Below are 12613 nucleotides of genomic sequence, written 5' to 3' on the forward strand. Positions count from 1 at the left end.
ATTATTGCATTCACCTGTGAGCATCAGCAAGCTCACCTGTTTAGATGTCATGCTGGAAATGAGCAGGAAGTGGAGTCACAGCCCCTTGGCTGCCAAATCTTCTGAGGTCTCAGTTGTCCTTGGCAGCCTTATGCCAGGCAGGTGAGTGGGAACTTAGAAAAGAGTGAATGGGTACATTTTGTTAAGTTCAATATACAGATGATTGCCTTGACACCTTGTTTATGCAAGTCGGTTGAGCAGGTGTGGAGCCTTTTGGTGAACACAGATGGACAACAGCTGTGCTCTTCATGAATGTGATTTATTTTGTGTATTGTTAACCACCTTCAGGATAGCCATTTTATGTTTGTTTGCAAATCGTTGTCTGGGTCACGGTGATCTTGCATTTCCAGGAAAATGTGAAATGCTCAAAGCCATCATAATAACGTTTTGCTTAGAAATGCGACTTACGCATTTCATTACATGATTTACCTGAATGCATATGGTGCTAAATACTAGTCAAAGCAGCTTGCCTTCTGCAAGACATATATTTGTGGTCACTGCTGGAGATGTTTCTTCTCCCATTATGATGATTGTTAAAGGTGTCATGGCCATTGGCTATGAAAAGTAAAAATCTGTTAGACCGATTCCTGAAGGTGTTTGGTGGAAAGGCGCTCCTACGCACTTCCATTATATCTTAGGTGAGACTATCTTGTTTCCGACTCATGTTCCTGGCTGCCACTGCAGATCACCTCCCAGTCTAAGCATCAATCAGCTGTGTAGAACAGGGAACTCCTCCACATATACACCTGTATTCCATTGTATATCTATATTGTCTTGTTCCCTACCAAAGTGCTGGCTGTTATTGTGCATTTGACTATGAGATGCAAAAATATCCAAGGTTCAGACTTACATAGTAATTAGGTAACCTTGGACAAATTTCAGCTTTCTATTCATTTTGGAAATGTCCTAAGCATTTTGCTATATCCATGAGCCATTCATGTTGAAGATAACTATCTATATCTCTCTCTATGTGTTTTATTCTTGGTTTATTTGTGTAAGACAGTTGCCATCTTAAAGCAAGTTAAATATTCTCCATTTGAATTAAGATATTTCGTTCTGACTTTTTTAAAAATTATGTTTATTATGTGTACCACCCAGAACGCTAGTAAATCACTTCTAAATGCTAGTCCCCATTGTGTTCATAAGAGGAGTTTTGGTGCTTTTGCGCAGTTTTCTCTGCTATCAACTCAGATATATTCAAGTCAGCTTAATACATTTTAGTTCTGCAAATGACTTTATCTAAGTGGTTTCCAAATTCTCCCTGTGTGTATGTAACCCCATTCTGAAACTTGCGTTTTCCCATGACCCAAGATTGCATCCTGATTTGGAAGCCAAGAAACTGTAAATTAAACGTGTTTTACTGCACTGACATTATTCTGTTGTGCAACTCATGGCTCTTGGTGGTCTGTAGGGATTAGACTGGATTTCATGTGGATCCTGTATCTTTGACCCCCCCAAATTGTTACCCTGCCATCCAGAAATTCATTGTGTGCTGTAACATTAAATCAGTTTTCCTGAAGCCCCGCTTTTAAAAACACAAGGCACATAATGGCTGAGACAAAGAAACAGTTAAGTAGCCATAGAATGGGATATGGACCGGATGATGGGAGATGAAGGGTTATGTGTGTGTGTGTGTGTGTGTGTGTGTGTGAGAGAGAGAGAGAGAGAGAGAGAGAGAGAGAGAGAGAGAGAGAGAGGTTCTGAAATTTTCTCTATTAGAATAAGGTCTGGAAACACTTTCATCTTCTGCAGTTTCATGTCCCTTCTGAGGTACATATGAAACTCCTAAGCATGCAAGTGCTTCATGTCCATTGATAGGGAGCATATGCAAACAGATCCTTATGTAGAACTGCATGATTTGTAATTTATTTTTATTTCACAAGATTTATATACAGCTTGGTTGTAATGTAGACACATGTTTGAGGATCGGGACATTCGCAGGGAAACCAAAATGCTTGTTTACAAAGCTATTGTACTACCAACCTTACTGTGCGCTTGTGAAACATGGACCACTTCTAAATGCCATCTCCAACTCCTTGAAAGATTCCATCAACAGTGTCTCTGAAAATTTTTACACATCACTTGGGAGGACAGGCGAACTAATGCCAGTGTACTGGAAGAAGCAAAGATCACCAGTGTCGAAGCAATGATTCTTCAACATCAACTTCGTTGGACTGGTCATGATGCGCGGATGCCTGATGATCGTCTTCCAAAGCAACTCCTCTATTCTGAACTTTAAAATGGAAAGCATAATGTTGGTGGTCAACAAAAGAGGTTTAAGGACTCTCTCAATGCAAAAAAAAAGTAAAAAAAGAAGTAGCATAAACACCGACAACTGGGAAACACTGGCCTGTGAGCGCTCCAGTTGGAGAACAGCCTTTACCAAAGGTGTCATGGGCTTTGAAGACACTTGAACTCAGGACGAAAAGGAGAAACGTGCTAAGAGGAAGGCACGCTTGGCAAACCCTCACCGTGATGAACTCCCACCCAGAAACCTATGACCACACTGTGGAAGGACGTGTGGATCCAGAATTGGCCTCCACAGCCACTTATGGACTCACTTTCAAAACCGTGTTTATGGAAGACAATTTTACCCAGCAATAAGTGATCGCCAAAGAGGAAGACGTAGTAGACACATGTGCATTCATGACTGTGCTTTTTTGCTACATATGAATTTTAGATTTCTTTTATGTGTAGTGCAACCTTATACATGTGAAATATACTCAGGGTCACAAAGTGATTTCATGCTCTTTATTCAGCTCATAGCGGTGAGGAGGAATGAATGAATGTCCCCTCAAAGTATCTGCTTTATATACATTATTTACACAATGGGCTGCACATGATTGGCTAATTCCGGAATTCTACTGTAAGCCAATCAGGTTGTGGATTCACTTCTATCTGGAGCATGATTGGGTAGTTCCTGCCAACCAATCATACTGCTGCATTGTTCTAGGACCAATCAGACTGCTGCATTCTGAATCCTATTGTTCTAGGACCAATCAGACTGCTGCCTTTTGGATCCTATTGTTCTAGGACCAATCAGACTGCTGCCTTTTGGATCCTATTCAACTCAGTACATAACAACATGTCTACTGAAGCAAGTCCTGCTGAACTTAATTGGACTTCTAGGTTTAGAACTGTACCCTAGTAAAGCAGCAGAGACAGGATATCATAATTAGGCTTTGGAAGTCTGGGATCACACCCTGTAAAGCCATGATTTTTTCCACTTTTGGTCTTTGTTCAGAAAATACTATACCCTACTGACTGTCTGGGAAGACAAATAAGATGAGGGCTAAAGTGTACATATGTACTCTAAGCTATATGAAGACTGATGAAAACGAAAGGAAACTGTATAAGATGAAATGGATGCTGACATTGTTAGCATAATTTCCATCTTCCTTGCCCAGCTTTGGAGACACAGGTCTAATAAAATATGGAAATGTGTAATTTGTAACATTCTGTGAATTACACCATAGGCAGAGTATTTTTCATAATTGTGAATTCACCGTTACTGGCATTCAACTAATTACTAGGATTCATAGAAGTGCAAGAATATGGCTCTCCCCAAGCTGGGCTTGTTGGTTCAGCTAAGCATAAGCCCTGCATTATGGGCTTGAGAATTATATATTTCAGATTGCTAGCAGATGTTTTTACAGGGAAATCATTCTCCCACATTTCCAAAAGGAAGAAGAAAGAAGTCTAAACATTGCACTTTTGCATCAGGGGAAAAAAAGAACCTCTTTCCAAATTCGGTTGGACATTAATCAGAAGGAATGGTTGTAAAGGGAAAAAAGCAGATGGTACGTGTAAGATAAAATGGTACGAGATGAAATTCTCCTCCCAGATACACCTGCAGGTGCTTGGTAGGTAGTAGTTCATATATTTGTAGTTGGCGCTTCAACACTGTTACAGAATTTCTATCAAGGCCATTTGAGAGCCGAAATTGTTCCTCAAAGCCTTCTGGATGATTTGTTCACTGGGGTGTCTTAAGATGCTGTATTATAGTATTTTGGCCTTAAAGCTTCATAGGCTGTTTGGTGCATATATATATATATATATATATATATATATATATATATATATATAGCAAGAGAGAGATCAAACAGCAGCTTAAAATGAGGCTGCATGCACACATTTTATTCTAGAATCAAAGTAAACCACATACAGTGGTACCTTGGTTTACGAACTTAATCCGTTCCAGAAGTCCGTTCTTAAACCAAAGCGTTCTTAAACCAAGGCATGCTTTCCCATAGCAGCGGGGGACTCAATTTAAAAATGGAACACACTCAACAGGAAGAGGAACATGTTCCGCTTCCAAGGCAAAGTTTACAAACCAAAACACCTACTTCCAGGTTTGCAGCGTTCTTAATCCAAGTTGTTCATAAACTAAGCTGTTCTTAAACCAAGGTACCACTGGACTTGTATTTTCCATGTAGTCCGCAGACAATCTAGATGAACTGCATAGTTTTTGCCCCCGAAAAGCATCTTATGAGAAACTGGCTTCATTCCGAAAGCAGAAGCTGATGGGAGATTGATTTGCATTACTTCACAGTGTGCCCATTTGAGAACAGATGAAAAATGATATAGGTGTTCCCGGCAATGGGAGTTGTATCCACAGCAGCCCAATGACATGGGTGGCCATATACCACCATCACTGCTTCCTCTTTCGTGCAGCTGGGGCATTTTCAAGGAGAAATAGGCATGGCTAACCTAATCAAGGGGAGAGTGTTCAATCATGTATCAAGTAACCAGGCCCACCCTTGTGGACAGCTGGATCTAGATTGGAATCAGAAGAAGAAGAAGAATTTGGATTTGATATCCCGCTTTATCACTACCCGAAGGAGTCTCAAAGCGGCTAACACTCTCCTTTCCCTTCTTCCCCCACAACAAACACTCTGTGAGGTGAGTGGGGCTGAGAGACTTCAAAGAAGTGTGACTGGCCCAAGGTCACCCAGCAGCTGCATGTGGAGGAGCAGGGAAGCGAACCCGGTTCACCAGATTACAAGTCTGCCGCTCTTAACCACTACACCACACTGGCTCTCAGCACATTGAGGATAAATGTGAATGATTCTGGATTGAGAAAAACTACATTTTTGTGCCCCCAATAGTTTAGTGTGTAAATGACCACAGATTACCTTCAGTTATCTGTTTCCTTCCTGTCCCATGAGCAGTTGGCATTGTATGTGGAATGCCATTTTAAGAAGAATCTGTATTAAAGAGTGGGGGGAAACCATCCACCTATAAAAACAAAGACTGCTGTTAAACAAAGAAAAGTGAGCAGATGCTCTTAATTAGTAGAAATGGTGGAGGCCCTCAGTTTGTATAAAAATTAAAACTTGAGTGTTCAGGTAGGTGCACATCATTAGGCCATCTTTTTCTTCTTAGCATGGGAGAAGCAACATGTCTGGAGAACATTTATTTTCTTAGAACCGCCACAGAGGTTTAAGACAAGACAATATTTTAGAGATGAGTCATCCTTCCTTGGGCTGTTGTGTAGAGGCTTTTCCTTTGGTCTCCTGTGACCAGAGAATTTGGTTTCTCCAGTTCACAGAGTACTGACCAAGCTGAAACAGAACAGTTCCAAATTAGGTCCACCCTTCTTGCTCAACTGAAGTGACCCTCGAGGAGTGATACTGGCCGATAAAAGAATTTTGGCAGCCCTTGCTAGGCTCCAAATAAATAAGGAATACACAGCCTGCCTGCCTTGGACTGTTGTTTTCATTAGAATATTGCCAGAGTTGTTTGCAACTAGTTCTGCATATAAACAATAGTAGATCTGAACCTTGGAGGTTATTTCCTGCCATAAATATTACAGGGATATGGGGTGGACAGCAGCTTTATTTTCCCTTTAGATGTCATTTCAGTCCTTGTTATTTTCAGGCACTTCAACTGGAAAGACTTCAGTGGGATGATGTGGGGTGCTCTCCTGCTTGCCTCCCTGCCCCATAAAAGTGTGGGAGATGCCCCATAGAAGACAGTATAGCCCCTCCAGCATTGTAGCTGGGTCCCTGACATGCCAGTCCTCCTTCATTTCTCCCATTAACATCTCCCAGCTGCTGCTGCTTTTTTAAATAAAATTTTATTAAAGCTTTTACATGATACAATAAAAGAAAAGGAACCGATCTAAATGAAAACAAAAGCAAGGAGAGAAAGTGAAAATAAGCCACCAAAGGAAAATAAAAATACTCAAATAAAAAAGAAAAGTGAAGATCAGAAGAAAAACAAAAAGGGACTTCCAGTTTTCCATCTGTTTGTTACATAAAAGAAATGATTCAAAATATTCACTCTAGAACAGAGGTTGGCAAGGTTTACCTCACTTGTTCACTCCTGCGGAGATCCGTGGGCTTTTTCTCGTTTGTGCAGACGCAATTTCCGGTATCCGGAAGTGAGTCCCCACTCTGTGCTGCGCCAGTTTAGTGCAGCCTGCGGGGACTCACCAAGTAGGTGGCTTGGTTCAGGGGTGGCTCGTGGGCCGTTTAAACAACCCCTGTTGGCCGCTTGTGGCTCATGGGCCGCAGGTTACTGACCCCTGCTCTAGAATGACACCTAGCTGGTCTACTTTCTGTTAGGCAATATTTTCCCAGTCTTCAACCTAAATTGAGTAATTCATTTTCCTTTTTAAACAAAAAGTCCAAGAGGGCTTCTCTGATTATTATTAATAAATGTCAGCAATAATTTTCTCTAATCAATCAACTTTGTCTCCAATAACTTCAACAATCATTCCTCCATGTTAAACAATAATAAGTCTTTCCATCTTTATCTCTCTGCTGTGATCCTATATTAAAATAATGTTCCACCCTTCCTTACTTAGTATGTATTCATTAGTTGACACCTAATTACACAATTCTCTGTGTGGTTTCACTTCTGTTTCTTCCTGGGAATATCCCACTTGGTATTGACCCATGGTAGGGCCTTCTTAGTGTTGGCTCCCCATTAGTGGCATGCCCTCCCTGGCAAGGTGTGTGCATTCCTCTTTTGCGCACTATTGACATTCAGGAGAAAGTTAAAAGTGTTCCTGTTCACCCAGGCATGTGGTGGATGAAAGAGACTCTTCCTGGCACCTCAGCATTCTTAGTTCTAAGGTAATGTACTGTGAGCTGCACAACTTTGCAACGGCATCCCTTGGAGGTTGTTCTTAATCTTTTTGCCTCCATGGTAGGAATGTGTTCATTTTTAGAGTTCTCTTATTTTGACACTTCTCGTTGGAATGAAGGGTCTGGGAGTTGAGAGAGGTCCCTCTCCTCTGTACACAGCAGCTGGAGGCTGTTTCCAAGTCCCAAGGACCCTAATCCCCATGCTAGCTATCCTCCTTTCTTTGAGAAGAACAGACATTCACTGGCAAGTACAACATTTCTGTTCTGGTAGGCAGAATAGATCAAAGTATATTTCTGTAGATACAGTCATAGCTAAATCAATACTGTACACGCCTGTATCATAAGTCACAGCGGATCATTTTTACATTTTGAACCTGGGTACAAAAAATATCCAATGTTTGATTTCAGTATTTCATATTTGGCATAGGTGGCATGCAATGGTATGCAGTATTTTACCATCATATTTGGTAGCTTATAGGAAATGTTCACTGTCTGGGTTTTTTTCCTTTTTGTCATGAAATGGCAATGGAATTGCTTGTGGGATTTAATGTGTGATGGTTACTTAAAATCAGAACATCCAGGAGACACCAGCACATTTACAGCAGTCAAATTTCATAGCCGTAATTCCAGATAGAATGACAAGTTCAGTAAATCTCTTAACATTTGCAAATATTTGGCTTCAGCTGATTGACATGGCCGATTTGAATTATACCTAGTGTCTTCTTTGCTCATCCTAATCAGACCTGATCTCGACACCAATTGGACAGTAATTAGAGAGCAGATCCAAATGGACTCCATGGTTCTGAAGGGTCTCACTCCGAACAACAAGTACCAGTTTGCAGTCCGAGCGGCAAATTCATATGGATCCAGCCTGCCTAGTGCTCCCAGTGATGCTATCAGAATGTTCAGTGAGTAGAATATCCTTCTTTGATTGTTTGGCACTTAAAATATTCACGGTGGCCGAGAACTCTCTTTAGCCACTGATGGTATTTTTTAAACACTCCCTTCTTCCCTGTTCCTTTGCTCCCTGAATCTGGCCTCGCTGACTACCTGGAGGTTGGCAGCTTCCAGAATTCTGTAAAAGTCAAGCCATGGGTGCAATTAAAAGAAGCCCCAGGCTAAAAAACAGCCTCGTGCTGCTCCCTTGCAACCACAGAATTCTCATTTTTTTGTTTTATAGCAGCTACATACGGAATTGATAAGCAAGCATCTTAGGGAGAAGAAACACAGACAGCCCTGTTATTCACTTTCTCCTGCAGTTCTTTAAAATGGAATTGTATATATTGCGTGCACAATTTAAAAACGACTACAGAAAAAGACCAAAGTAAATCTGTGATGCTGCGATAGAAGGTTGGAGGTGCTTGCACAACTTTGAGCACTGACTGAGGGGAGGGTAATGGGATGAGCCAGTTTGCGTCCGTTTTTGGATCAGATGTTGTGGAGTGAACATTGGACTCTTTTATTGTTGTTGTTGTTGTTGTGAGTGCGTGTGTGAGGGTTGTCGTCTCTTCAGCCTTTGGCTATCCTGCCTCCATGCCTTGAATTTTGAAAAACCCCGCACTCTTTGAGGATGCAAGAGCAGAAATAAAAGCTATGTGAAGTATAACTACCTGCTACCAAAATCAGCAGTCCATTCTTGTACAGCTTACCCCGGGTCCCCCTGATGACTCTATTCTGATTGTTTCCCTACCCCACTTCACGTCACTGGCTGTCTTTGTTTGGTGTGAGGAAAGTCGACTGTAGTGCATGGCCAGCCCTGCCATTAGACAGAGGGACCCAGGCTCTTCAAGTGGCAGATTCTGCAGGCAGGGAGAAGGGGTTGGAGAACAGAACGGCGTGTGTCATGTGACTCACCCTGTGCACCGTTAGCTGGTATGCAGTGAAAGATGCTGTCCCATCACCTGTGTAGGAAGTGAGGTCACATCTGCTTCCCGTCCGGCTTCTGAAACGTTAAAAAACCGAGGCGTGGCTTCCCATTGGTTGTAAGAGCTTCTTGCACTCAGAGGAAGCCATGTTGCACGTTCGGGTTCTGAAAAATGTTTGAAAATGGAAGCATTTACTTCCAGGTTTTTGGCGTTTGAGAACTGAAATGTATGACAACAGAGGCGTTCACAAACCGAGATTCCACTGTACATTTAAAGCACTCTTATACCACTTTAACAGTCATGAAGAAACCTGGGAACTGCAATTTGTTGAGGGTGCCGAGAAGTACAGATCTGTGAGATCATCACCCTTAGCTCCCAGGACTCTTTGGGGGAAGCCATGGCTGTTAACGTGGTGTCAGAGTGCTTTAAATAGTTTACAAATATGGAACCAGGGGAGCCGCCATCTTGTCCTTCATTGCGGGCGGGAAATAGCTAGGGCCAGCCCTGACGTAATGGCATCAAAACACAGAGAAGTTCATGGAGGAGTGGGGAGTTTTGACGGGGGTGCCATTTCTTGTTGAGTCCCATCCTCTGTGTGGGCAAAAATGAAAATTGGCAGCAGGTTAAGGATGAAGCTGAGCAGAAGGATTCATTAAAAAACCATGGTGGGTTTGGGAAGGGGAGCAGTATTCTGAATTATCAGTTAAACCTGAATTCTGTTGGGGTGGGTTTTGTTAGCAGTGCTATTTTTTAATCCAAGCTTCCTTTTCATGCCAGCCTCTTTCATCTCCTGTGGTCTTGGCCTTCATTCCTTGGTCCCAGTGGGACAACTTCGTTGCAAGTTGTGCAGAATCTTTAGAATTATGATCCTCGTTGAAGTTTCTTGGGTTTAAATTTAACTTCCGAACAGAATGTTTATGGAAACCTCTTCCAGGTACAATCTGCTCCATGGAATTTGTAGTCTGGAATTCCTCACGGAAGGTCATCTGTCTTTGTTGCTGGACACACACTCTTCCCACATCCTGTTTATCTTTAGACATAAATTTTCCAAATCCTTCAGTATCCAAAGATAGACGTCTTTTCCTCTGCTGCTCTGGGTATGATTGGCTCCTCTTAACACAGAAGCTCAGTTATAGTTTATCACAATAACAATAATAATGCTGTTATAACAGGAATAATATTGATATGTATGATATATAAAAAACCACTTTCTGTTAGGTGCTCGTATAGTGGTGGCCCATGAACCAGAGCAGGCATCCCCAAACTCAGCCCTCCAGATGTTTTGGGACTACAATTCCGACCATCCCAGACCACTGGTCCTGTTAGCTAGGGATGATGGGAGTTGTAGTTCCCAAACATCTGGAGGGCCGAGTTTGGAGGTGCCTGAACTAGAGGGAGCCTGCCAGATCTCTCCCATAAATCTGCAATCTGGGCCCAGAGCTATTTTGAACTATGCAATCCGACTATGCAAGAATATCTAGATTGCTTTGTTGTGTGTGTGGTGGGGGAGAGAATGGAGTGTTGTGGTGTTCTTCACAGGACCACAACCTCTGAGTATTCTCAGTTCCCTCCCATGTTAAGAAACAGGGTTTGTAGCCACTCTTGGTCTCTGCTCTTGGATCTAAGCCCCCTGATTCATCATGGAGGAAGATTGAGGACAACCTATCGTTCCCTGTCCTTTTCTAAAAGCCAACTAACAATTATTACAATCTTATTTTTCCAGTATATCTATCTATCTATCTATCTATCTATCTATCTATCTATCTATCTATCTTGCTCCTCCTGTTGCACCCAGGCTGTTTCTCTTTGTTTGGCCCTTCCTCAGCTTCTTCTGTTGCTTATGAAGCAGAATCAGCCCGTCATTCCCCTGCTTCTCTAGACTTACATTCTTTCATCACACCTGAGCTTAATTTTAGGCAGCTGCTGTCGGTGGGGAGCCAAAATGCACTGGCATCTCTTGGACGTATCACAGGCATATTTATTCATATATTTATTTCTTCTGTTAGGTATTTATTATTTTCTTCCCAGCTGGGATTCAGGGTGGCTTCCAACATTTAAAAATAGCATTTGAAAACACAAAGTAAGGAAAGCAAACTAGCTTAGAACAATAGCTAAAATACACCAAAACCTGCAAGTAAAATACTTTTTTGCCCTGACAGCAGCCCAGTGATCAACATTGTCTGCTCCTTAGTTTTCAAAGACCTGAACAGGATAGTGAAAGGATAGCAAAAAGGGAGCCAATCTTATTTCTCCTGGGAGAGAATTCCATAATATGAAAGCAGCCCCGTTCTCAACTGAGGATCCTAGCACCTGGGCAGGTTTGAACAGGGAGAGGCAATCTCTCAGGTAGCCTGGACCCAAGTGTTTGAGTGTGTCTTGTGTGTATGTGTTTTGCTACTTTGTATATGCAACCTTCTGACCATTTTACCCTTGCTTGTGTAACTTAGAGATAAGCCACTTGGGGCTATGGAGAAACAGGTTTTGTTCTCAAAGGCTGAAATCACAAAGTCACGATGTGCAGGAGGGGCATTTAACTCATTCTGAGTCGTATCTCCATGTTCATCCATACATTTCCTTTTTAGAGAGAGGCATAGTTGCCATTCACTCCTATAGGGAATAGTAACAAGCAGCTCATGGAAACTTGATTATAAGGAAGGAAGAAGCTGCCTTCGGTCGCTGATTCTAGATAGCTTGGCCTTCAGGGACTATGTGTGTTTGTGCAACATATCTCTGTCCATTGCATTTGCCCAGAGGTCTTTGCAGTGTACAAGCCCCTAGCCTCTGCTTTTGTTTTGGTGGGGTAAGCAGTATTTGGCGGTGGTTGTTTGGTTTTTTGACATTTAAGTTAATCATTACCAGATAGCTCAGTTGCTTCGAGCATGGTGCTGATAATGCCATGGTTGCAGGATTGATCCCCATATGGGACAGCTGCATTGCAGTGAGTTGGATTAGCTGGTCCCTTCCAACAATTCTGTGATTCTATGTCCTCTGAGCAGTTCACATAGAAAGCAAAGCAGGACATCTGGCTTCTCCCCCCCGTCAAGGCCAGTAAATTACCCATCAACTGGAGTAGAAGAGGCTGGTCTTTCTGCTTAAAGGTAAAGGTAAAGGCAGTGGCGTAGCGTGGGGGGTGCCAGGGGTGCCGGCCGCACCGGGCGCAACATCTGGGGGGGCGCGAGTCCAGAGGGCCCAGCCGCGTTGTGCCCTCGGCCCGCCCCTATTGTCAGAGGCTCAGCGCGGAAGTGTTAGCAAAGTTTCAGAGGGGGGAGCGAGTGGGGGGGATGCGGGGAGGGGAGGGGGTCCCCGCTTCTCCGGCCGCCTTGCAGAAGCGGCCACCGCCCGGCGGCTCTGCCTTTGCTCGCAGGCCTGCCTGGGGGCTCCCTCGGCTCCCGCGCTGAGCTGGCGGCCCCGATCCCGGGAGCGGCTAGGCCTGCGCCAGGGCCCTGACCCGACAGCTTCTCCGGCTCCCCAAGCCGAGGACAGCTTCGGCTGTGAAGCTGCGCCTTCCGGGCTGGCCCCTTCTCAGCTTATCACACTGGGCCTCGCCTCTCCTGCTCCCGGTATGTGTGCTCCGCGGTGGTCCCCGCTCCTTCCAGACCCTTCCACCGCCCCCTG

The 12613-nt window shown here is 43.4% G+C and overlaps 1 protein-coding gene across 2 annotated transcripts in view; it reads left to right on the forward strand.

The window, feature by feature from the left end:
• Positions 1–12613, forward strand: part of EGFLAM (EGF like, fibronectin type III and laminin G domains) — a 106662-nt gene that overhangs the window by 43663 nt on the left and 50386 nt on the right. For both annotated transcript variants that reach the window (XM_053409079.1, XM_053409080.1), the window contains exon 7: positions 7875–8041. In XM_053409079.1, coding sequence (XP_053265054.1) covers positions 7875–8041 — 167 coding nt within the window. The remainder of the gene's footprint in view (positions 1–7874; positions 8042–12613) is intronic.

This window comes from Podarcis raffonei, chromosome 11, assembly GCF_027172205.1.
Source record: "Podarcis raffonei isolate rPodRaf1 chromosome 11, rPodRaf1.pri, whole genome shotgun sequence".
Lineage (NCBI taxonomy): Eukaryota > Metazoa > Chordata > Lepidosauria > Squamata > Lacertidae > Podarcis > Podarcis raffonei.